Source organism: Ranitomeya variabilis, chromosome 4 (genome assembly GCF_051348905.1).
Source record: "Ranitomeya variabilis isolate aRanVar5 chromosome 4, aRanVar5.hap1, whole genome shotgun sequence".
NCBI classification, from domain to species: Eukaryota; Metazoa; Chordata; class Amphibia; order Anura; family Dendrobatidae; genus Ranitomeya; species Ranitomeya variabilis.
Genome location: NC_135235.1, coordinates 197,927,796 through 197,951,176, shown reverse-complemented (window position 1 = coordinate 197,951,176; position 23,381 = coordinate 197,927,796). Strand labels below are relative to the sequence as shown.

The 23,381-nt window shown below is 41.9% G+C and overlaps 1 protein-coding gene across 4 annotated transcripts in view; it reads right to left on the bottom strand.

The window, feature by feature from the left end:
- PPP1R12C (protein phosphatase 1 regulatory subunit 12C) overlaps positions 1–23,381 on the bottom strand; it is a 92,211-nt gene that overhangs the window by 27,853 nt on the left and 40,977 nt on the right. For all 4 annotated transcript variants that reach the window (XM_077259571.1, XM_077259570.1, XM_077259573.1 and 1 more), the window contains exons 2-9: positions 20,651–20,781; positions 19,214–19,332; positions 16,710–16,869; positions 16,479–16,623; positions 16,118–16,192; positions 14,683–14,771; positions 13,321–13,460; positions 4,584–4,672 (exon numbers count right to left, since the gene is read on the bottom strand). In XM_077259571.1, the coding sequence (XP_077115686.1) occupies positions 4,584–4,672; positions 13,321–13,460; positions 14,683–14,771; positions 16,118–16,192; positions 16,479–16,623; positions 16,710–16,869; positions 19,214–19,332; positions 20,651–20,781 (948 nt within the window). The remainder of the gene's footprint in view (positions 1–4,583; positions 4,673–13,320; positions 13,461–14,682; positions 14,772–16,117; positions 16,193–16,478; positions 16,624–16,709; positions 16,870–19,213; positions 19,333–20,650; positions 20,782–23,381) is intronic.

Below are 23,381 nucleotides of genomic sequence, written 5' to 3'. Positions count from 1 at the left end.
CAACGTATGAGAGTTGGGGTGGATGGGCGAAACCTTGCTTAGCCGGGTACACTCATTTTTGAGCAACCCCGTTCCTTTTGTTATTGCTTTGGGAAATGTATGCTGGATTGGATTGGTAAAGAGAATGGTAACACCCAATTGTCACTCAGTGCTAAAGACGTCAGACGGCAAAGCCCCACCGTACTGATAACAACGCTAACAATTCATTCATGCATTTCCAGGAGGAATAACAGAACGACAAACACAATTTTTGAGAAAATATACGCCAGAATTTTTATGTCAAGTCCTATTTAACCTGCAGAAGAAACACAAAAATATTTTACAGGGAAACTTTAACAAACCAAAGTTTTTATTTTACTTTCTAAAACAGAGTAACAAGAGGAAAGAAATGAGGGGAAGAAATAAAAAATAAAAAACAAAATACAATAAACACAAAACCCAAAATGAACAGGCACAGGCATACACTACAAACAAGACAAATGTTGCTCACCGCAGCCTTTTGGCCTCTCTGGGGCACCAGAATGATGCCGGTTTTGCGCAAGCTCTGACGCCACATGGAGGGACCTACCGGTCCAGCAAGGGGCAAAATGGGAGTGACAAAGGTGAGAAGGGGCTGGCGGGATGGAAGGAGACACACAAGCAGGCGCACGGAGACAACCACGCGGTAAGAGGGAGCAAGTCGGGAAGCCATGGGGGAAATGGAATGGAAAAATTAATAGAGAGAAATTAAAAATCAGCAGAAGTGTAAGAAGAAAGAAAATAAAAAGACCAGTCACCTCGGATGAAAGGGACAAGGTGCCAGAGGAGGAAAATGAAAAGTGGTTAGACGGAAAGGGAAAAGACAAAGACAGAAGAGAGATCGGTCCAGAAGTAGCAAACATATCTGATTAACATAAGCACAATGTGACAGAATAAGCCCATTAGCCTAAAGCTTCCACCCAGCGTCAGTAAGCTCTCACCAAGCCCTCCACACACAGCCTGAAAGAAGCACCTTAAAGTGTAGCTCCAGATCAAAGCCAAAAATGGTCTAGGCCTTTGAAGTGTAGGCTCCCCAAATGGATGTTGATCCCCCAAATACACATCCTATTGTCAGGACCCTTCCTAATAATAATATTAACTTGCACAGAACTCAAATGTCGCCTTCATTTTATTTCTATTTAAAAGCTGATTCACCACCGTTGAGTATTGCATCGGGAGGCATTAGACGCATCATTCATTGACCGTTTGCCAGATTTTTGAACAGGTATTATTCCAAATAACAGGGCAGTCGCACAATACCTGCCAGCTGCGCCCAGCACCATGCAAACAGCCGATGGAAACCATGCTCCTATCGCATTTCACCATCTAATGCTGAAATGAAATGCTGTATTGAAAGCAATGGGGTGGAGAGAGGTGGCTGGTATGTTAGGAGTTAACCCCTCTCCTGGAATGGAACTACTGCCCAATCACAACCAGGATTAGGGCAGGCACAAGTGGCTGAGCTTTATGGAAACCAGCTGTACACTGTGCAAGATAAAAGCTCTCCTTGCAAGAGAATGACAACAGACAGAAAAAGCAAGTCAACTACAAACTTGCTATTTTGAAGCTAATTAAAGCATTTTAATAACTTGACACTACCCCTATAACTATGGGGTATTGCAGTTTTGGGCTGTATTGGTTGACTAATGTACACTGGGTCCAGAGTCTTCTCTGATGGCAAATGCCTGGTGAGAAGGACACAATGGACTTTAGCATTATGTAACATTATGTATAGTAGGAGCTACACTTTAAAGATGAAAAGCTGTCACTCCACAAGCTCGAGACGTGTACTGCACTGGAACATGCATGGGGCCAATGAAATAATGGGGGAAAGAAGCAACATCCTAAAACGACAATGTTTTAACCTAAAAGTCATGCTGCCATTAACCATTAACGGCAGTAAATATACTTTTTGAACCAGTAAATTAAGAGCGTTCATTGTTCTAATAAGTATCCATGTGGATGGTACAATTCTCAGATACAAGGCATGGGGATCATACAATCCTAGCTGCAGTATTAAAAGGGTTGTCCACCTCAGGTGACCTTTTATTTACTTAATTGCATGTATTTGGAGCTTAAAAAAATATATATATTTTTTTTCAATTGCGCTTCATTAATTATTTTGCCTTCTATAGACACTCTGCTGCACAATGAGTTAACCGAGAGTCCATCAGTGAGCTCATTCTAAAGTTCTGATAGACAGATGATTGCTCTTTTATCTGTCTTTTCCTGAGCTATTCCCAGCGGATTTATGACCACAGTTTCCTGCACACTTGAATGTGCAGCGAAACCAAGAGTGTGCAAAGGCCAATAGGTGCAAAAATTTTAACGACACCAAACTGCAAACCCCAAATGCATGAATTTAAGCAAAACAAATAATAAATACATTTGTTCCCAAAAGTTGACAACCAACTTTGTCGTATCCATTTAGTAGAGTTGTGGAGATCTTGTGACAACGTTGCACATGGTCTTTATCTTATATTACTACACAGAACCTCTCTCACCAGATCATCACCAATATTAGCGCAGCAATACTACACCACACTGTCAGTCTTAAACTGGCCCTATCACTTCTGAGGAAAAACTCAATGTCAGAGTACGAAATCATAAGACTTTTCTCAAATACGTATCATCAGCAATTCTGGTGAATTCCCTAATTTTGCAGAGAAACAAGTTTTACTTTCATTTTATCTGAGTGAAAGTTCTGGGATGTACCATCTGTACAGGGGAATGAAGATTCTTGTAAATGTGGCTTCACAATTCAGTGAGAACAAAATAAATTTTTCCCCGTTTTGTCTACACAACCATCTTTAAGTTAATCCATTTACTTGGCTTTCCAATAAATATAAGAAAAGTTAAGAACAAACCTGGTAACTGAATATACCAGTGCATCCCGACAGACAGCAAGTCAGCAACTGCAAATCAGGTGAAAATTCTCCTTGCTTGCCTTCAGTCAGGAGCCTGAACGTTACTACATATACAATGTTGCTATACATCAGACATGAAATAAGATGTTCGTGTGTATTCTGCAGCCCAGATAAAGAAGGAGGATACTGCTGCTTCTAAAGGGTTACCCTGCAAGAGGAGGACATGGCTGGTTCCAAAGTGTTAGTCTACTAGAAGAGGAAATAGCCGCTTGTAAATGGTAAATCTACTAGAAGAGGAAACAGCTGTTTGTAAACCATAAATCTACTAGAGGAGGACATAGTTGCTTGTAAAGGGTAAATCTACTAGAGGAGGACATGGCTGCTTGTAAACTGTAAAACTACTGGAGGAGGAGATAGCAGCTTGTTGATGGTAAATCTACTAGAAGAGGACATAGTTGCTTGTAAACGGTAAATCTACTAGAGGAGGACATAGCTGCTTGTAAAGGGTAAATCTACCAGAGGAGGACATGGCTGCTTGTAAACTGTAAAACTACTGGAGGAGGAGGAGATAGCAGCTTGTTGAAGGTAAATCTACTAGAAGAGGACATAGTTGCTTGTAAACGGTAAATCTACTAGAGGAGGACATAGCTGCTTATAAAGGGTAAATCTACTAGAGGAGGACATAGCTGCTTGTAAAGGGTAAATCTACTAGAGGAAGACATAGCTGCTTGTAAAGGGTTAATCTACTAGAGGCAGACATAGCTGCTTGTAAAGGGTAAATCTACTAGAGGAGGACATGGTTGCTTGTAAAGGGTAAATCTACTAGAGGAAGACATAGCTGCTTGTAAAGGGTAAATCTACTAGAGGCAGACATAGCTGCTTGTAAAGGGTAAATCTACTAGAGGAAGACATGGTTGCTTGTAAAGGGTAAATCTACTAGAGGAAGACATAGCTGCTTGTAAAGGGTAAATCTACTAGAGGAGGACATGGTTGCTTGTAAAGGGTAAATCTACTAGAGGAGGACATGGTTGCTTGTAAACTGTAAAACTACTGGAGGAGGAGATAGCAGCTTGTTGATGGTAAATCTACTAGAAAAGGACATAGCTGCTTGTAAATGGTAAATCTACTAGAGGAGGATATAGCTGCTGGCAAAGGATTTATCTACAAGAGGGCATTGCTGCTTGCAGAGGGTCAATCCACTAAAAGACACAGCTGCTTCTAAAGAGTTAGCCTGAATCATTCACTACATACAAAAAAAGAGCCCAAAACAAACACTGTCAAGTTGTAGCTCCTTCTCCGAGGTACACAAGAATCCATCTTGCATTTCTTCATGGGTCTCTATATCCATGGAGTATAGCAACACAGATCTCATATGCAGTCAAGACAGCCCAACCTCAGCATGCCCCTTAAAGGGCCAGAGCTTTTATTAATAAACTAGAGTGGAAATGTCCAGCATGGCTATGAAGACCTCCCTTTTGAAGCCATCTTTCCATAGAGAAGTCATTCCCTATGTGACAATTCTTTAACATACATAGAGGACACATTTTAAACTGCACTAAAGCAAGGAACAGCTGAATATTGATAAAGATCTGGTGAGAAACGTTAATAAAGATAGATATACAGGAAAGGAAAAACCATGAGACGACTACTGATCAGGAGACACTTCCTACAGAATGCCAACAACAGACTTGGGTCTACCTTCTGGTCAGACGAAGTCGGTCTCACAATGCTGTTCTGTGGCTCTGGCTGTAATCCATTTTCATTGACCTCCACATTTGTTTTAGGATCTGAGAAAAGAAAAAAAAAAATGTTAAATTAAAATGTCAATAAAGGGAAATCTGAATACTTGCACGGAAATGATCAGGACGATTCTTATAATTTTAGAAATGTTTCGAGAGTACAAGAATGTTGGGAGGGAGGTGAAGGCAATCTGAAATATTCCTGGATATGGCGTTGCACAATGCACAGGTTCAACATTTATTTTATGTTATAGGTGGATCGACTCCATTTTGTCCAGTAGATGGTGGCATTACACAATTGGGAAACCAGCGCTACCAGTCCCGGTACTGGGTAGGTCAATTATGGGAGGCGATGGAACCATCTTCCATTCCCAACTATTGAAATATTCAGTGAACGCACAATATGTTTGATTTATGTCTGTGCAAAAGGGAAGTCAGACCCTTCAGTAAATGTGCGCTCGCCAAGTATCAGAAACCCATTATGGCACCGCTAATGCTGCTCTGACTTTTCTAGAAAACCGTAAGCTCCAATTCTAACTGCAGAGGATGAGTAGTTCACATGCATGTTGCAAAAAACGCAGGCTACATGATGCACAACATTGATCAAAGGCTAAACTCCCCAAGGGACACAAATCTATAAAAAACACATTTATTTATATACATATATTTTAGATATACAGTCATAGCAGAAAGTGTTGGCCATCTTGAAATTGTTTCAGAAAGTTAAGTATTTTCCCCAGAAGATTAATTAAATTACACTAACTGTGAAGAGGAATGAGTCCACAGCACCGATGTGCCTTCAAATTCACCGCTACCACAAACAATTCAGCCAAATAACGCTGCTGTGCCAAATATGCCTGACTTCAGACTCTGGGTGCACTTGCATAGTAAAACGTTAAAATCCAAGCGAAGAAAAAACAGAAGTGCACTCACCGGTCTTTCTTGTGCGATAGTCCTTTATTCAGAACATGTGCGGGCACACTGAGGGAGAACGTGGACAAAAAGACGACGGCCGTTTCGCGCTGCTGCGCTTCTACGGGTCTCTTTTCTTCGCTTGGATTTTAATTCAATTACACGTTTTGTTATACAAGTTTATTTCCTTTGTGTGTATTGGAACAACACAAAGAGAGAAAAAAAGGCAAATTTGACAAAATTTTACACAAAGCCCCAAAAATAGGACAAAAAAAAAAAGGTTGGCACCCTCAACTTAATATTTAGTTGTGCACCCTGTGGAATAAATAACTGCAATCAATCTCTTCCTATAGCAACCAACAAGCTTCTTCTACCTCAGCTGGAGTTTTGGACCACTCTTCTTCTGCAAACTGCTCCCGGTCTCATATGTGAAGGCGCCTTCTCCCAACAGCAATGATCTCTCCACAGGTGTTCAATGGGATTTATATCTGGACTCATTGCTGCCTCTTCAGAACGCTGTTTTCATCCATTTCTGGGGGCTTCTTGAAGTATGTTTGGGGTCATTGTCCTGCTGCAAGGCCCAATGACATAGGACACAAACCCAGTTTTCTAACACTGGGCACTACATTGCGACCCAATGTCTGTTAGCAATCTCCAGCAAAACAAACCCAAAACATCTTTGAACCTCCACCATATTTGACTGTAGGTACTACATTCTTTTGTTTGTAGGCCCTATTCAGTTTTCAGCAAACAGAAGAATGATGTGCTTTACCATAACGCTCTATCGTTGTCTCATCTGCCTACAAGACACTTTCCCAGAAGGATTGTGGCTTACTCACGTACATTTTGGCAAACTGCAGTCTAGCCTTTTATGTCTCTGTGTCAGCAGTGGGTTCCTTCTAGGTTCCCTGCCATACCGTTTCATTTCATTCTAATGTTGATGGATACTTTGCGTTGACACTGATGCACCCTGAGCCTGCAGGACTGCTGGAATTTCTATAAAACTAGATTGGGACAGCTTATCCACCGTCCGGATTATCCTGCAATGCAATCTTTCACCAATTGTTCTCTGCCATATACGTCTAGAGATTAGCTACAGTGCCGTGGGTTGTAAACTTCTTGGTTATATTGTGCACTGTGGACAAAGGAACAACAAGATCTCTGGAAATGGACTTGAACTAAAATTGTTGAAAAATATCAATAATCTCAAGGCTTCAAGTCCTCAAGACAGTTCTCTTCTCCTCTGTCTTCTCCAAACTTAGCATAGCACACACAGACACACAATGCAAAGATTGAGTCAACTTCTCTTTTTATCTGGTTTCAGATGTTATTTTCATATTGCCCACACCTGTTACTTGCCACAGGGGAGTTTGAACGAGCATCACACGCTTGAAACAAAGTTGTTTATCCACAATTTTGGAAAGGTGCAAACAATTCTGCCCATTTTGGGATTGTGTGTGAAATTACAGTTGCGGCCAAAAGTATTGACACCCCTGCAATTCTGTCAGATAACACTCAGTTTCTTCCTGAAAACGATTGCAATCACAAATTCTTTGGTATTATCTTCATTTAATTTGTCTTAAATGAAAAAACACAAAAGAGAATGAAGCAAAAAGCAAAACATTGATCATTTCACACAAAACTCCAAAAATGGGCCAGACAAAAGTGTTGGCACCCTCAGCCTAATGCTTGGTTGCACAACCTTTAGCCAAAATAACTGCGACTAACCGCTTCCGGTAACCATCAATGAGTTTCTTACAATGCTCTGCTGGGATTTTAGACCATTCTTCTTTGGCAAACTGCTCCAGGTCCCTGATATTTGAAGGGTGCCTTCTCCAAACTGCCATTTTTAGATCTCTCCACAGGTGTTCTATGGGATTCAGGTCTGGACTCATTGCTGGCCAACTTAGAAGTCTCCAGTGCTTTCTCTCAAACCATTTTCTAGTGCTTTTTGAAGTGTGTTTTGGGTCATTGTCCTGCTGGAAGACCCATGACCTCTGAGGGAGACCCAGCATTTTCACACTGGGCCCTACATTATGCTGCAAAATTTGTTGGTAGTCTTCAGACTTCATAATGCCATGCACACGGTCAAGTAGTCCAGTGCTAGAGGCAGCAAAGCAACCCCAAAACATCAGGGAACCTCTGCCATGTTTGACTGTAGGGACCGTGTTCTTTTCTTTGAATGCCTCTTTTTTCTCCTGTAAACTCTATGTTGATGCCTTTGCCCAAAAAGCTCTACTCTTGTCTCATCTGACCAGAGAACATTCTTCCAAAACGTTTTAGGCTTTTTCAGGTAAGTTTTAGCAAACTCCAGCCTGGCTTTTTTATGTTTTGGGGTAAGAAGTGGGGTCTTCCTGGGTCTCCTACCACACAGTCCTTTTCATTCAGACGCCGACGGATAGTACGGGTTGACACTGTTGTACCCTCAGACTGCAGGGCAGCTTGAACTTGTTTGGATGTTAGTCGAGGTTCTTTATCCAACATCCACCCAATCTTGCGTTGAAATCTCTTGTCAATTTTTCTTTTCCGTCCACATCTAGGGAGGTTAGCCACAGTGCCATGGGCTTTAAACTTCTTGATGACACTGCGCACGGTAGACACAGGAACATTCAGGTCTTTGGAGATGGACTTGTAGCCTTGAGATTGCTCATGCTTCCTCACAATTTGGTTTCTCAAGTCCTCAGACAGTTCTTTGGTCTTCTTTCTTTTCTCCATGCTCAATGTGGTACACACAAGGACACAGGACAGATGTTGAGTCAACTTTAATCCATGTCAACTGGCTGCAAGTGTGATTTAGTTATTGCCAACACCTGTTAGGTGCCACAGGTAAGTTACAGGTGCTGTTAATTACACAAATTAGAGAAGCATCACATGATTTTTCGAACAGTGCCAATACTTTTGTCCACCCCCTTTTTTATGTTTGGTGTGGAATTATATCCAATTTGGCTTTAGGACAATTCTTTTTGTTTTTTCATTTAAGACAAATTAAATGAAGATAATAATACCAAAGAATTTGTGTTTACAATCATTTTCAAGAAGAAACTGAGTATTATCTGACAGAATTGCAGGGCTGTCAATACTTTTGGCCACAACTGCATGTCCAACTTTCCTTTTTTTTTTCTCTGTTTTGTTTGTGTGTTGTTCCAATACACACAAAAGAAACAAACATGCGTATAACATGTGTAATTGCAATAATTATCTGGAACAATTTTAACCCCTTTACCGCCAAGGGTGGTTTGCACGTTAATGACTGGGCCAATTTTTACAATTCTGACCACTGTCCCTTTATGAGGTTATAACTTGAACGCTTCAACGGATCCCGGTGATTCTGACACTGTTTTCTCGTGACATATTGTACTTCATGATAACGGTAACATTTCTTTGATATTACCTGCGTTTATTTGTGAAAAAACGAAAATTTGGCGAAAATTTTGAAAATTTCGCAATTTTCCAACTTTGAATTTTTATGCAATTAAATCACAGAGATATGTCACACACAAAATACTTAATAAGTAACATTTCCCACATGTCTACTTTACATGAGCACAATTTTGGAACCAAAATAATTTTTTTGTTACGGAGTTATAAGGGTTAAAAGTTGACCAGCAATTTCTCATTTTTACAACACCATTTTCTTTAGGGACCACATCTCATTTGAAGTCATTTTGAGGGGTCTATATGATAGAAAATACCCAATTGTGACACCATTCTAAAAACTGCACCCCTCAAGGTGCTCAAAACCACATTCAAGAAGTTTATTAACCCTTCAGGTGTTTCACAGGAATGTTTGGAATGTTTAAATAAAAATGAACATTTAACTTTTTTTCACAAAAAATTTACTTCAGCTCCAATTTGCTTTATTTTACCAAGGGTAACAGGAGAACATGGACCACAAAAGTTGTTGTACAATTTGTCCTGAGTACGCCGATACCCCATATGTGGGGGTAAACCACTGTTTGGGCGCATGGCAGAGCTCGGAAGCGAAGGAGAGCCATTTGACTTTTCAATGCAAAATTGACTGGAATTGAGATGGGACGCCATGTTGCGTTTGGAGAGCCCCTTATGTGCCTAAACATTGAAAACCCCCCCCCACAAGAGACACCATTTTGGAAAGTAGACCCCCTAAGGAACTTATCTACATGTGTGGTGAGCACTTTGACCCATTAAGTGATTCACAGAGGTTTATAATGCAGAGCCGTAAAAATAAAAAATCATATTTTTTCACAAAAATGATCTTTTCGCCCCCAATTATTTATTTTCCCAAGGGTAAGAGAAGAAATTGGACCCCAAAAGTTGTTGTCCAATTTGTCCTGAGTACGCTAATACCCCATATGTGGGGGTAAACCACTGTTTGGGCGCATGGGAGAGCTCGGAAGGGAAGGAGCGCCGTTTGACTTTTCAATGCAAAATTGACAGGAATTGAGATGGGACGCCATGTTGCGTTTGGAGAGCCACTGATATGCCTAAACAATGAAACCCCCCACAAGTGACACCATTTTGGAAAGTAGACCCCCTAAGGAACTCATCTAGATGTGTTGTGAGAGCTTTGAACCCCCAAGTATTTCACTACAGTTTATAACGCAGAGCCGTAAAAATAATAAAAAAAAAAATTTCCACAAAATATATTTTTTAGCCCCCAGTTTTGTATTTTCCCAAGGGTAACAGGAGAAATTGGACCCCAAAAGTTGTTGTCCAATGTGTCCCGAGTACGCTGATACCCCATATGTTGGGGTAAACCCCTGTTTGGGGGCACGGGAGAGCTAGGAAGGGAAGGAGCACTGTTTTACTTTTTCAACGCAGAATTGGCTGGAATTGAGATTGGACGCCATGTCACGTTTGGAGAGCCCTGATGTGCCTAAACAGTGGAAACCCCCCAATTATAACTGAAACCCTAATCCAAACACATCCCTAACCCTAATCCCAAAGGTAACCCTAACCACACCCCTAACACTGACACACCCCTAACCCTAATCCCAACCCTATTCCCAACCGTAAATGTAATCCAAACCCTAACCCTAACTTTAGCCCCAACCCTAACTTTAGCCCCAACCCTAACTGTAGGCTTAACCCTAGCCTTAACCCTAATGGGAAAATGGAAATAAACACTTTTTAAAATTTTTCCCTAACTAAGGGGGTGATGAAAGGGGGGGTTTGATTTACTTTTATAGCGGGTTTTTTAGCAGATTTTTATGATTTGCAGCCATCACACACTGAAAGACGCTTTTTATTGCAAAAATATTTTTTGCATTACCACATTTTGAGAGCTATAATTTTTCCACATTTTGGTCCACAGAGTCATATGAGGTCTTGTTTTTTGCGGGACAAGTTGACGTTTTTATTGGTAACATTTTCGGGCATGTGACATTTTTTGATTGCTTTTTATTCCGATTTTTGTGAGGCAGAATGACCAAAAAACAGCTACTCATGAATTTCTTTTGGGGGAGGAGTTTATACCATTCCGCGTTTGGTAAAATGGATAAAGCAGTTTTATTCTTCGGGTCAGTACGATTACAGCGATACCTCATTTATATCATTTTTTTATGTTTTGGCGCTTTTATACGATTAAAACTATTTTATAGAAAAAATTATTATTTTTGCATCGCTTTATTCTGAGGACTATAACTTTTTTATTTTTACTTTGATGACGCTGTATGGCGTCTCGTTTTTTGCGGGACAAGATGACGTTTTCAGCGGTACCATGGTTATTTATATCCGTCTTTTTGATCGCGTGTTATTCCACTTTTTGTTTGGCGGTATGATAATAAAGCGTTGTTTTTGCCTCAGTTTTTTTTTTTTTTTACGGTGTTCACTGAAGGGGTTAACTAGTGGGACAGTTTTAGGCCATGTTCACACTTTGCGGTTTTTACCGCGGATCCGCGGCGATTTTGATGCTGCGGGTCCGCAGCAGTTTCCATTGCGTTTACATTAACATGTAAACCCTATGGAAACCGCAAACCGCAGTGCACATGCTGCGGGAAAAACCGCGCAGAAACGCAGCGGTTTACAACCCGCAGCATGTCACTTCTTTGTGCAGAATCGCAGCGATTCTGCACCCATAGAAATGAATTGTTCCGCTTACTTCCCGCATGATACCTATAAGAGGAAAGGAGCTCAAGACTCAGAACTACACAGGGCCAACTCCAAATCTGATTAGATATAAATTTTATTAAGTTCAACATAGACTCCAAATACAAAAAAGAGAAAACATACGGGCCCAATATATATACACATAAATTCTATGGACGAGTGTCTGGAAAGGGATAAAAGAGCACTAAATAGTATGCACAATGGCCGCACACAGGCACCACTGAGAAATGGGTCAGTAGGTGGTTATATCACTAGCATATTAGCCCTGTACCCATAACAGTAAGCCGCAAGACTAGAATTGAATAGTAAAAAATGTATTACATATCCGGTATAGGGACCTAAATCTATATAAGTATCTGGCCACTCACAGGTGAAGAGAGTACCACTAATACCGTCCTAAAGAAAGTGCTAATGCTAAAGTGCAATTGCAGGACAGCAGCAATTAGAGGCAAGGCTTACCCATGTCAGGAGGTGATAGCGCAGTCACTGTGCATACAGCATGCCCCGACGCGCGTTTCGCGTTGCGGGCTTTCTTCAAGGGGCTGTGCCCACGATGCGGGAAGTAAGCGGATAATGTGCGGTTGCTACCCGGGTGGAGGAGAGGAGACTCTCCTCCAGGCCCTGGGAACCATAAATAGTGTAAAAAAAAAAAAAGAATTAAAATAAAAAATGATGCTATACTCAACTCTCAGCGCTGCACGCGGCTGTCCGGTCTCAGTTGCTGTGCAAGCAGGGCCTGAGATGACGTCGCGGTCACATGACCGTGATGACGCCGCGGTCACATGACCGTGACGTCACGAAGGTCCTTCTTGGCACAGCATCTTTGGAACTGGAGCTCTGAGCAGGCGCTGTGAAGCCACCTCCCTGCATGACCCAGATGCAGCGGCCATTTTGGATCCGGGCCTGCTGCACGGAGGAGGTAAGAGACCCTCGGAGCAACGCGATCACATCGCGTTGCTCCGGGGGTCTCAAGGAAGCATGCAGGGAGCCCCCTCCCTGCGCGATGCTTCGCTATACCGCCGGAACACTGCGATCATGTTTGATCGCAGTGTGCCGGGGGTTAATGTGCCGGGGGCGGTCCGTGACCGCTCCTGGCACATAGTGCCGGATGTCAGCTGCGATAGTCAGCTGACACCCGGCCGCGATCCCGAGAGTGCGGCCGATCGCATATGACGTACTATCCCGTTGGTGGTCATACGGGCCCACCCCACCTCGACAGGATAGTACGTCTAATGTCAGAAAGGGGTTAAAGGTGTCAACACTTACAGCCATTACTGTATATATCAAAAAATAAAATGGCCCACTTTTTCCTGAAGCAATAAAAATAACAAATTATTAAAAAAAAGTATTTTAGGAATGATCACATGAAGAATTATGGAAACAAATACTATTTAATAATAATACTTATCCTATTAATTGCTTTACCCTCCCCAAAAATGGAAAAATATTGTAAAAGACTAATATATCATGAAACAGTACAAATAGAAATGACGGCTTATCCTGCAAAAAACACAAAAAAACAAACAATACCTCACAACGGTATAGAAAAAGACGTCTCTCTGAAAATACGGCGGCACAGATAATGCAAAAATATAATAAAAAAATATTTTTATTATATTTATTTTTATTTATAAATGTAAAGCTCATAGAAATTTCACAATAAAGTATGTAAGAAATGCAGCATTTTATGCATTTACCATTCACGGAGGAGTCGTCTTCTTCAGAGCTGGAGGAGGTTTCCTCATCGCCGACAGTAATCATTCCGAGGGTCTTCCTTTCCTTTGACTGGTCTTGGACAGATATCTTTTCTTTGCTGCTCATTCGACACACAGAGCTTCTATTTAAAAAAAAAAAAAAAAAAAAAAAATCACAGTAAAGCAGACTTCAGAGGTATGAGACAAAAGTCCGCTGCTGGGAATGCACAGAGTGCCGCACAGCTCTTTGCTCATTATTTTTGCAGCAAAGTGAAGGCAAAAAAAAAAGAAGAAAAAAAGCCGACTGATGAAAAGGACTAAAATAAAAGGTGTGAAGATCACAGCTAGTGGAAGGAGAAAAATCTGTATCTCACCTTTAATGGATGGGGGTCATATGGAAATGTAATGTGTGTCTCTGATTGTATTCGCTCCTGTTGAAGAATTGCTAAAAAACTGGCGTAGTCAGCTGGACGTGGCGGTAGGTATTGACTATTAGTAGGAAAGGATTTAACTAGTGATGAGTCAATGTGCTGGGATAATGTGTTATCTGAGCATGCTCGGGTGCTAAAAGTTTATTCGATGTGCTCGAAAAGTATGTTCCAGTCCCGGCGGCTGCATGTCTCACGGAGGGAGAGCGCTCCCTCTGTCAGCCCCCCACTCATACAGTATGATTGCGAGGAGGGCAGGGAAGGTAACCGCAGGCCTAACAATGCCTATTAGATCTGACCGTAGGTGAGAATACATAAGGGGCGTCTATTTCTAATTGAGTCTATGGGATACAGGGATTTTCTACAGCACGGCTTGTGAATGGGCCGCGGCCCTTACGGATATTCACTCGCTGTGTTTGCATTGAGATACACGGGTGTAGGAGGATCACAGAGTTATAAGGCTTATAAAGTGCTGACACTGCGGGGTCACGAAAGGATAAAGCACCGACATCAGGCGGTGAATGCAGCCAGTGTCACATCATTGTAGTCTTTAAGCTGAAGAAGTTTTACATAAATATTAAAAAAAACAACAACAAAAGTAAATACAAAAATAAAAATTCCCTTACAAATTGTAAGAAATTCAGCAACTAATAAAACAAATCCAACTCTCCCAGTAACAGCAGAAGGATACAAAGATAGTAGAAGGATCCATTACTGCCTGATGTGAACCAGTATTAGGAAAGTATTAGCAATGGATCCCGGGTACTTACCGCAGGGGGTCAGATTCGGATGCATTGTACAGTACGGTGATTCTCTATGCAAATTCTGCATGGAAAATCCGTGACTAATCCACAGCTAATCTGTGCTCCGTGCACTGGCCCACAGAGTATAGTCCTTTACGCGCAGGTTTGCAGCAATGCTCCACAATATGGCTCACCTCCGGTGTTTACTTGTATTTACAGTCTGTTGGTCCATGCCTGTATCGATGACGGCCCTTTTAAGATTTGCTTCTTTTTCACTCCGCAACTGCAAAGACAATGGAAATCTATCAGTGGGATAAAAAAATGTTTGCAGCCATTTATGCCAAAATATTTTTCTTGCAATTCATCAAACCCCGTTGAGTTTGCCACCAACATACTTCAAGTATAAAAGCCACCGGACAGAAGCACACAGGGTGGTGCATGGGTTTACTAGTGACTCTATGGTCCAGTCACATCCCAGAGTGAATGAACATGTCTACAGACCTCGTATAGAACCTGTACACGGCTCGCAGCTCATGCAGGAGGTGCCTTCAGGAGCACCACGCAGTGCTTATAAGGCTGGAGTCACTAGCGATTTCAAAAATCGGTCCAATTTTGATATATACACACACATACATATATACATACACACATAGATACAGACACACATATAATAGATAGAATAAAAGCCGGCAATTCAGGTGCCGTGTAAAATCACTGCAAGAGCCGACAGGATAGAAGAGATGGCTTACACATAGTAAATACATATACAATAGATAGATATATAGATGTATGTGACAAATACAATTAGTACAGTGTGTGCAGCTTACTGTACATGTAATTAATTTTAATTAATTTTTTTTCAAAAAATAGTTGTGGGCTCCCGCATAATTTTGTTAACCAGCAGAGGGAAAGTAGTCGGCTGGGGGCAGATGTATATAGCCTGGGAAGGGGGTAATACCCATGAAGCTTCTCAGGCTATTAATATCAGCCCACAACTGTATAAGTCTTTACTGGCTATTAAAATAGGGGGTCCACCTATAATGAATAACCTGCAAAGGCTATGCAGACAGCTACAGGCTGATATTAATAGCCTTAAGAAAGAGCCATGGATACGGCCCCCCCAGGCTAAAAATATCAGCTCTCAGCAATGATAGAGTAACATTGGTCCGAATACAATCTGATTTTTAATTGGATTGCATTCGTCCGATATCATCACAAGTGGGAATGAGCCCTAACATAGAAAATCTTTTACGACAGTTACACTTTAAAGGCTGCATGCATACAAGATAGATTTACCCGCATAACCATGGATCATCTGCAGCAAAACCTGGATGTGCCATGCGGGGTTTATTTCGCAGGTTGCCTGCACGTTTCCTTTTTGCAAATAGCCAAAAAATTGCAAATGCTAAAATCTGCTGTCTATTTTCAAGCGGAAAGTTTCCACAACATATAATAAATAATGTAAAATGACTCATCTAGAGTCGTCCTGGATTCAGCAGTGGATTATTCACATGCAGATACACTCAGAAATCTTCTTCAGTAAATGTGCAGGTCAGTCATACAGTGCCAATGCAGGGAAAGACTAGGAGAATGGGAAAAAGGCAAGATGTGGACGGAAGTATTACTTACATCTTCCTGCTTCTTTTGCAGCTCTTCTAAAAGACTAACGATCTCCTCATCTGCAACATCACAAGGCCTCTGCCCCTGAAAGCAGAAAGTCTGGTGAGAAGGACGCAACCAGGTCAGAAGCAGCTCACGTGGGTGGATACGTGGGCATCCCTTACCATCCACTGACATGTACTGACGCAACAGTAAATAATACCCTACACATACAAAAAAGGCTTCTCCTTACTGAAAAAAGCAACTAAACTATCACGGATGGAGCCAGGATAGCCATTTTCTGGGGTTTCTACACCATTCGGCATCATAAGATGATAATCAGAGGAAGGGGAACCCCAGAAAACTAGACGTAGGAACAACCATGCCTTACCACATTATTGAGGGCGCTCATGTCACAGAAGTTTTCCACCAGGAGTCGGCAGGCCTCCTCCACTCCCCAGTGGGCAGCGGCATGCAGGGGCGTCCAGCCGTCTTTGTCCCGAACATTTGGATCAGAGTTGGCCTGAAGCAGAAGCCTGGTCAGAGAATGCGGAGAGACGGGGTTGAATGGCCATCTCGGGGTACACGCAGCACAGAATGGCCGGCCATGTCATCACACTACCTCATGATCTCTACGTAGCCTTTTGCTGCAGCCACGTGCAGGGCACCGGCCCCAGTCTTCGGATGCCTGATGTCTTCCATGTTCCCCGCATTCAGCCACTGCCGAGCATCCTGCAGCATCACCTCCTCCTCCTCCCTCTTGGCTGCCTCGATGTCTATGCCTGCAAAGATGACAATGCAAAAGACAGGATGACACTGGCACCTCGTAATTAATAAAATGCAGAGCAATTCTTTAGGGGTTGGGGGTCTCCTGTCACCCCTAGGTCCATCCTGCTAGGTGTCAGGACCTGGTAGCATCTCTGACATATAAGACTGTGACGTGTCTATTTATCTCCAAGCCTGGAATACCCAACAAGGTGCAAAATGGCAGTAGCCCCAATGGATGTGCACAGAAGCCTTTTTAGTAACCTTTTTAGTAATCATCCTGGCTATAAATAATTAGACGGTGAACTCTGCAGTGTAAGTCCCCCGAGACTATCCATTCCAGCAAGCATTAACTGGAGCACTACAGATCACATCTTATTATAGCTCTGCATCTCAGCAGCCAAGTGCTGTGCAGATACACACAGGGTACAGAGCAGGACCGGTGCTAGGAACAGGTACATAGCTCTGCATCTCAGCAGCCAAGTGCTGTGCGGATACACACAGAGCCGGACTGGAGCTAGGAACAAGCATGCAGCTCTGCATCTCAGCAGTCAACCGCTGTGCGGATACAAATGGGGTACAGAGCCGGACTGGAGCTAGGAACAAGCATGCAGATCTGCATCTCAGCAGTCAACCGCTGTGTGGATACAAATGGGGTACAGAGCCGGACTGGTGCTAAGAACAAGATCACAAAGAACAAAAAGACACCATCTATTGTGGCGCTGTCTTTTTGTTCTTTGTGGTCTTGGTACTGGCCGGGATGGGCTCCCTGGTTTTGGACGTGCGCCCATGTGTCCGCTGAGACCTTCAATTTATATATAAAAGGGTGCAGTTTTGACTTTCTTTTGTTTAGACTCTGATGGTGCTAGGAACAGGCACGCAGCTCTGCTTCTCAGCAGTCAACCGCTGTGTGGATACAAATGGGGTACAGAGCTGGACTGGTGCTAAGAACAGCCATGCAGATCTGCATCTCAGCAGTCAACCGCTGTGCGGATACAAATGGGGTACAGAGCCGGAGTGGTGCTAGGAACAGGCACGATGACATGTGGAAAATCACAGCAGGGTTCCCTTCTTTGTGCTAAACCTGGCCCACTGATAACTCTTACAACAGCCATATCACAGCTCAGGTCTCTTATATAAAAGAAACCCAATGGGCCCCAATCTTTACTGCATTTTTGTGTAGTTTTTGGTCTTTTTCACCTATCCTTCATTTGCACTTTTTTTTTTTTTTAAAGTCTACTTTTTATGTGTATGCTTGTTTTTTTTGTTATTGGTCACATTGTGCACAAGTTGAGATTACCAGATGTATTTCTTTTTTTTGCAGATTAATGGATTGTGAATAAATATATATATTTTTTTAAACCAGACATTTTTGTGCAAAAGAATAAAAAACTGCAAAATTTGTTCCAAAGTCAGGAATCTAATGCGACATTTTAAAGAATTTGGGGCAAAAAAAATCGTAAATGAATACCACAAGACAAAAAGAAGAAAAAAAAAAAAGAAAAAAAAAGTGTGACTTCAAAAACCCACAAATGATGAATAGAGGGCGGATGCGTTTTCCCAGTATCGCAATCCAGTCTGCTGTCTTTTATCTTAGCTCAAGCTGCTGCCCTTCCCCTATTTTTTCTCCATGCTTTACACTGCAGCTGTGTCCTCATCTTGGCTCCTGTGTAACAATGCACAAGCTCAGCATCGCACACCGCTCAGCATCGCACACCGCTCAGCATCGCACACCGCTCAGCATCGCACACCGCTCAATCAATACTGATTGATTTGTCCTTACTAGATGGAGATTATTATAAAAGTACTAGGACTATCGAACAGCAGAGATGTCTGCACAGGTGGTAGTGTCCTCCGGTCGCACCCTGTAAATGACCCCTCGATCCTCCATGTGTGGAGCGCTGCTCAATCCAATCATACCTACTAGTCAATGGGAACAAGAACTTCCCCGAGACCGAGAGGTGATTGAGAAGAAAACCACCACACATGGCTGCTGGGATCCAAACTGCACAGCTAATTATTCCTCAGAGGGGCTTTTTCTAGAACAGGGGCTGCAAAATAGGACATCACTAGAATTATGGAGTGCGGGAGACACACAGATCCTTGGCTGAAGACCCCATTTGGCCTTTAAAGTCCCCGTTCTGTATAACACGTTGCCTTGGGCATCATAAATTATTTAATCTTCTAGGCTTTCCTGGAATAAATGATTCGGGAGGCGTTTTTGCATTGTGGAAATGTTTTGCTGTGTAGTTAAGGGTCGTTGCCGGCAATAAGCCTCATTTTCCAGCATGAAGTGGCTTTTCCTGTTCTGGATTAATTGCTGCTGTTTAGAGGAAGATTAGCGAGTGCCAGGACCCTCACCTCGCTTCGTGATTTCAGCGCGGAGCAGGGTCTCCATACAGTCGTCTTCGGCAATGTCCAGTGGAACATCCCCGTCACTGTTCACAGCAGCGATGTTCGCCGAATGCTTTAGGAGATACCTAAGACGAGGAGATGTAAAGGAGTCTTATTCACAGCTTTAAAAACATTGGAAGAAAAAAAAAAATACATTAAGATCTCCAATTTGTAAAATAAAATACTCAAAATAAAAAAATACTAAAATAAAAATACTATAATAAAAGACAAATAAAATATTTTCATATTTTCTTTTAATTTAGTATTTGTTTTACGTTAGTATTTTTGCTTTAGTATTTATTTTAGTATTTTCTTTTAATATAGTATTCTTTATTTTAGCATTTTCTTTAGCTTTATTATTTTTTATTTTAGTATTTTCTTTTTAGTATATTTTATTTTAGTATTTCTTTTGCTTTAGTATTTTTTATTTTAGTATTTTCTTTTACTTTGGTATGAGAAACACTAAAATAAAAAACAATTACTAAAATAAAAGCACTAAAATAAAAGAAATATTAAAATAAAAATACCTTACTACCCACTGATTGAAAAACAACTGGATTTTTGAAGAGCCCCTGTGAATGGAGTGGTGATCGATCTTACATACAACCGCTCTATTCAATCTAAATGGGACAGCCAGAGATCGTCAGCTAGTCTTCATTGTTATTTTGGGGGGTGCGCGTTTGCAAAAAAATAAAAAGGAGACAAAGTAACGGATCTAAATTACCCATATAAGTCTATGCCACGGTGCATATTTTTTACCCATGTGCGAATTGCAAGACGTAGTGAGCCGACAACCACACAATTTCTATAAGTATACGAACTAGCTGCAATAACAGGTACCTTCGTGTGAAATTAATAGGGATTAAACCACGGTACCAAGATATATATCTTTCCTGTAGGGATTAAACCATGCATTAAAAAAATGAAAGAAAAAGAAATACTAAAAAAAATACAGGAGTGTTTTAAAAATTTCGGAAAAAAAATTCAGTTTATAAATTGAAAGGGAGTAATAAAATAGGATAAAACACACCAATGACTACATCAGTAGGGACCATGCATAAACTTGGTGGATTTGTTGCGACCTAGTGGCGCTAATCTTGATATAACATCTCTCACTTTCTCGAAATTTCACACCTATTGCTGTTTAGATGGAAAATGGCGACCACGGGTCTGAAAACCATAACTAAGCCATTGGTCGTGTTAGAACTATGCTGGTTTATCCAGACTCCGGGGGCCAATGTGGTGCTCCCTACACATCGGAGGCCAAAAGGACAAAGATGAAAAGTAACGTAAGAAATCGGTAAGGATTCAGAGATTTTACTTTGTCCAACCGCTAACACTGGAGTGGCATGGTGCACGAGGGCCTGTAGCGCGCTCCTCTGCCCTTTTGGTTTTTCCACTCACTCTGCTATTTCCATGTAGCCACAGGAAGCCGCGACATGTAAAGGCGTCCATCCTTCGTTGTCCGCTTGATTCACATTGGCACCGTGGTTTACTAGGAATTCTACCACTTCTAGGTTTTCATCTATGCAGGCCTAGGAAAGAAATAATGATACTGTCAATAATTCTAAAAAAAACAACAACAAAAAACACAAAATACAACAACAGGCGATTCAACTGATTCAATTAGTCTACAACTCGGTTACCACCTCGGAGAGAACTCATGCGGTTAAATAAGAGATAAGCCAAGAACTTTGTGAGGCCGGGGAGGATTCATTGCATATTACAGTACCAATAAAGTGGATGAGATGGTGCAAAATAAATAATACGACCTGTGATGACAATTATACAGCATATACATTTATATTACTGGTTTTCTCCATGTTATTTACCTTAACAATATAAGAAGTACTGACAGTGCTTCCTCCTCCAGCCCCAAGAAAGGTGATTGCTGTGTGTAGATAGGAAGCACGAGCCGCTAGGTCCTTGGTGCCCCAGTTAGCTCTTATGTAGCCATGAGGCTGCATTTTCCCTATAACTGGGGCTAATATAATGGTCCAAGTTACATGGGAAATCAGATTAAATATTGAATTTTGCCCCAAAGGTTATATAAAATGTAAAATAATGCTGCCAATTCAACTCACCATTACTTATCAGCAGTGATTAGCGAGTATACTCGTTACTCTGGTTTCCCTGAGCACGCTCGGGTGGTCCCCGAGTATTTGGATGTGCTCGGAGAGTTAGTTTTCATCGCCTCAGCTGCATGATTTGCGACAACTAGACAGCCTGAATATATGTGGGGGTTGCCTGTTTGTTAGTGAATCCCCACATATATTCAGCCTGTCTAGCAGTCGAAAATCATTCAGCTGCGGCGAAAACTAAATCTCTGAGCACGCCGAAATATTCAAGGAAACCCGAGCAACAAGTATACTCACTCATCACTACTAATCAGGTGAGAGAAAAAACAACAACATGTGCATTTTATAAAAATAATTGTTATGTTAAGGTGAACAAAATAAAAAAAATGTATTTCAGGGGTCCTTAAAAAACAAGGAAAAAAAAAAAAAAAAGTTTCCTGAAAAAACACAACAGCAACATTTTGTGCCCGAGTTTCCCTGCTCAGCTTCAGAAGCCTGGACCTGAACTGTAGAGAAGCCTAGACTAATGTAGAACATGTCCACAAAGTGGCACGACTGTCAACTTCTAATTACTCAGTTCAATCTACAGATTTCAATTCTGCAAATATGAGGGCAGCAGCTGCACCCTCTACGTTCGCCAGTATACTACACCGTTTCATGACCCCACAGATGGTGCACTACGGCGTGCCAAGGCCCTGGCACCATCACAGATCTTGGCGCACACTTTACTAGGATGAATCCACAGCTGAGGCCCTGCTTTCACACCTTGCTCATTCCTGGGACCTTAATCATTTCTGTAGCCTCAGTGGATACAGAGGTCACAACCTGACAAAACTATGAGATAAGAATGTATGGCAGCCTGCTCCTTAGGCCATGTGCACACGTTCAGGATTTTTCGCGTTTTTTCCGCGTTTTTTTCGCTATAAAAACGTGATAAAAACGCGAAAAAAACGCTAACATATGCCTCCCATTATTTACAGTGTATTCCGCATTTTTTGTGCAAATGTTGCGATTTTTTCCACGAAAAAAATCGCATCGCGGAAAAAAAAGCAACATGTTCATTAAAAATGCGGAATTGCGGGGATTCCGCACACCTAGGAGTCCATTGATCTGCTTACTTCCCGCACGGGGCTGTGCACACCATGCGGGAAGTAAGCAGATTATGTGCGGTTGGTACCCAGGGTGGAGGAGAGGAGACTCTCCTCCACGGACTGGGCACCATATAATTGGTCAAAAATAAAAGAATTAAAATAAAAAATAGTCCTATACTCACCCTCGATGTCTTCCCGCCTCACCGCTGCATGCTGCCGCTTCGGTTCCTATAGCTGCTGTGCGGTGAAGGACCTGTTCTGACGTCACTGTCTTGTGATTGGTCGTGAGCGGTCATGTGACCGCTCACGTGACCGCTCACATGACCGCGACGTCATGGAAGGTCCTGCGCGCACAGCAGCTATAGGAAGAGGAACGGACGCCGCTGAGGAGATGTCTGGGTGAGTATAACCATTTTTTTTATTATTTTTAAACATTCTATCTTTTACTATAGATGCTGCATAAGCTGCATCTATAGTAAAAAGTTGGTCACACTTGTCAAACAGTATGTTTGACAAGTGTGACCAACCTGTCAGTCAGTTTTCCAAGCGATGCTACAGATCGCTTGGAAAAGTTTAGCATTCTGCAAGCTAATTACGCTTGCAGAATGCTAAAAAAAACCGCGAAAAAAACGGAAAACCCCCCCCCCCCCCCAAAAAAAAATAAAAAAAAATGCGGATTTCTTGCAGAAAATTTCCGGTTTTCTTCAGGAAATTTCTGCAAGAAATCCGGACGTGTGCACATACCCTTAAGCATGCAGGGCGCATGCGGGGTGTAGAAGGAAGACTGATCAAAGTCAGCATTTTTACTCTCTGGTAGATGCGCAAAGAATTTTTTTCGCACACAACGTTCATCATACAAACCACTTTTCATTTTTAAACTCATGATGCCTTTTTATTTCTCCAAGTACGTGGAAACGCCTTCAAAGATTTCCAGTAAATGGATGTCCTAGGCTGCAGGTTAGTGTA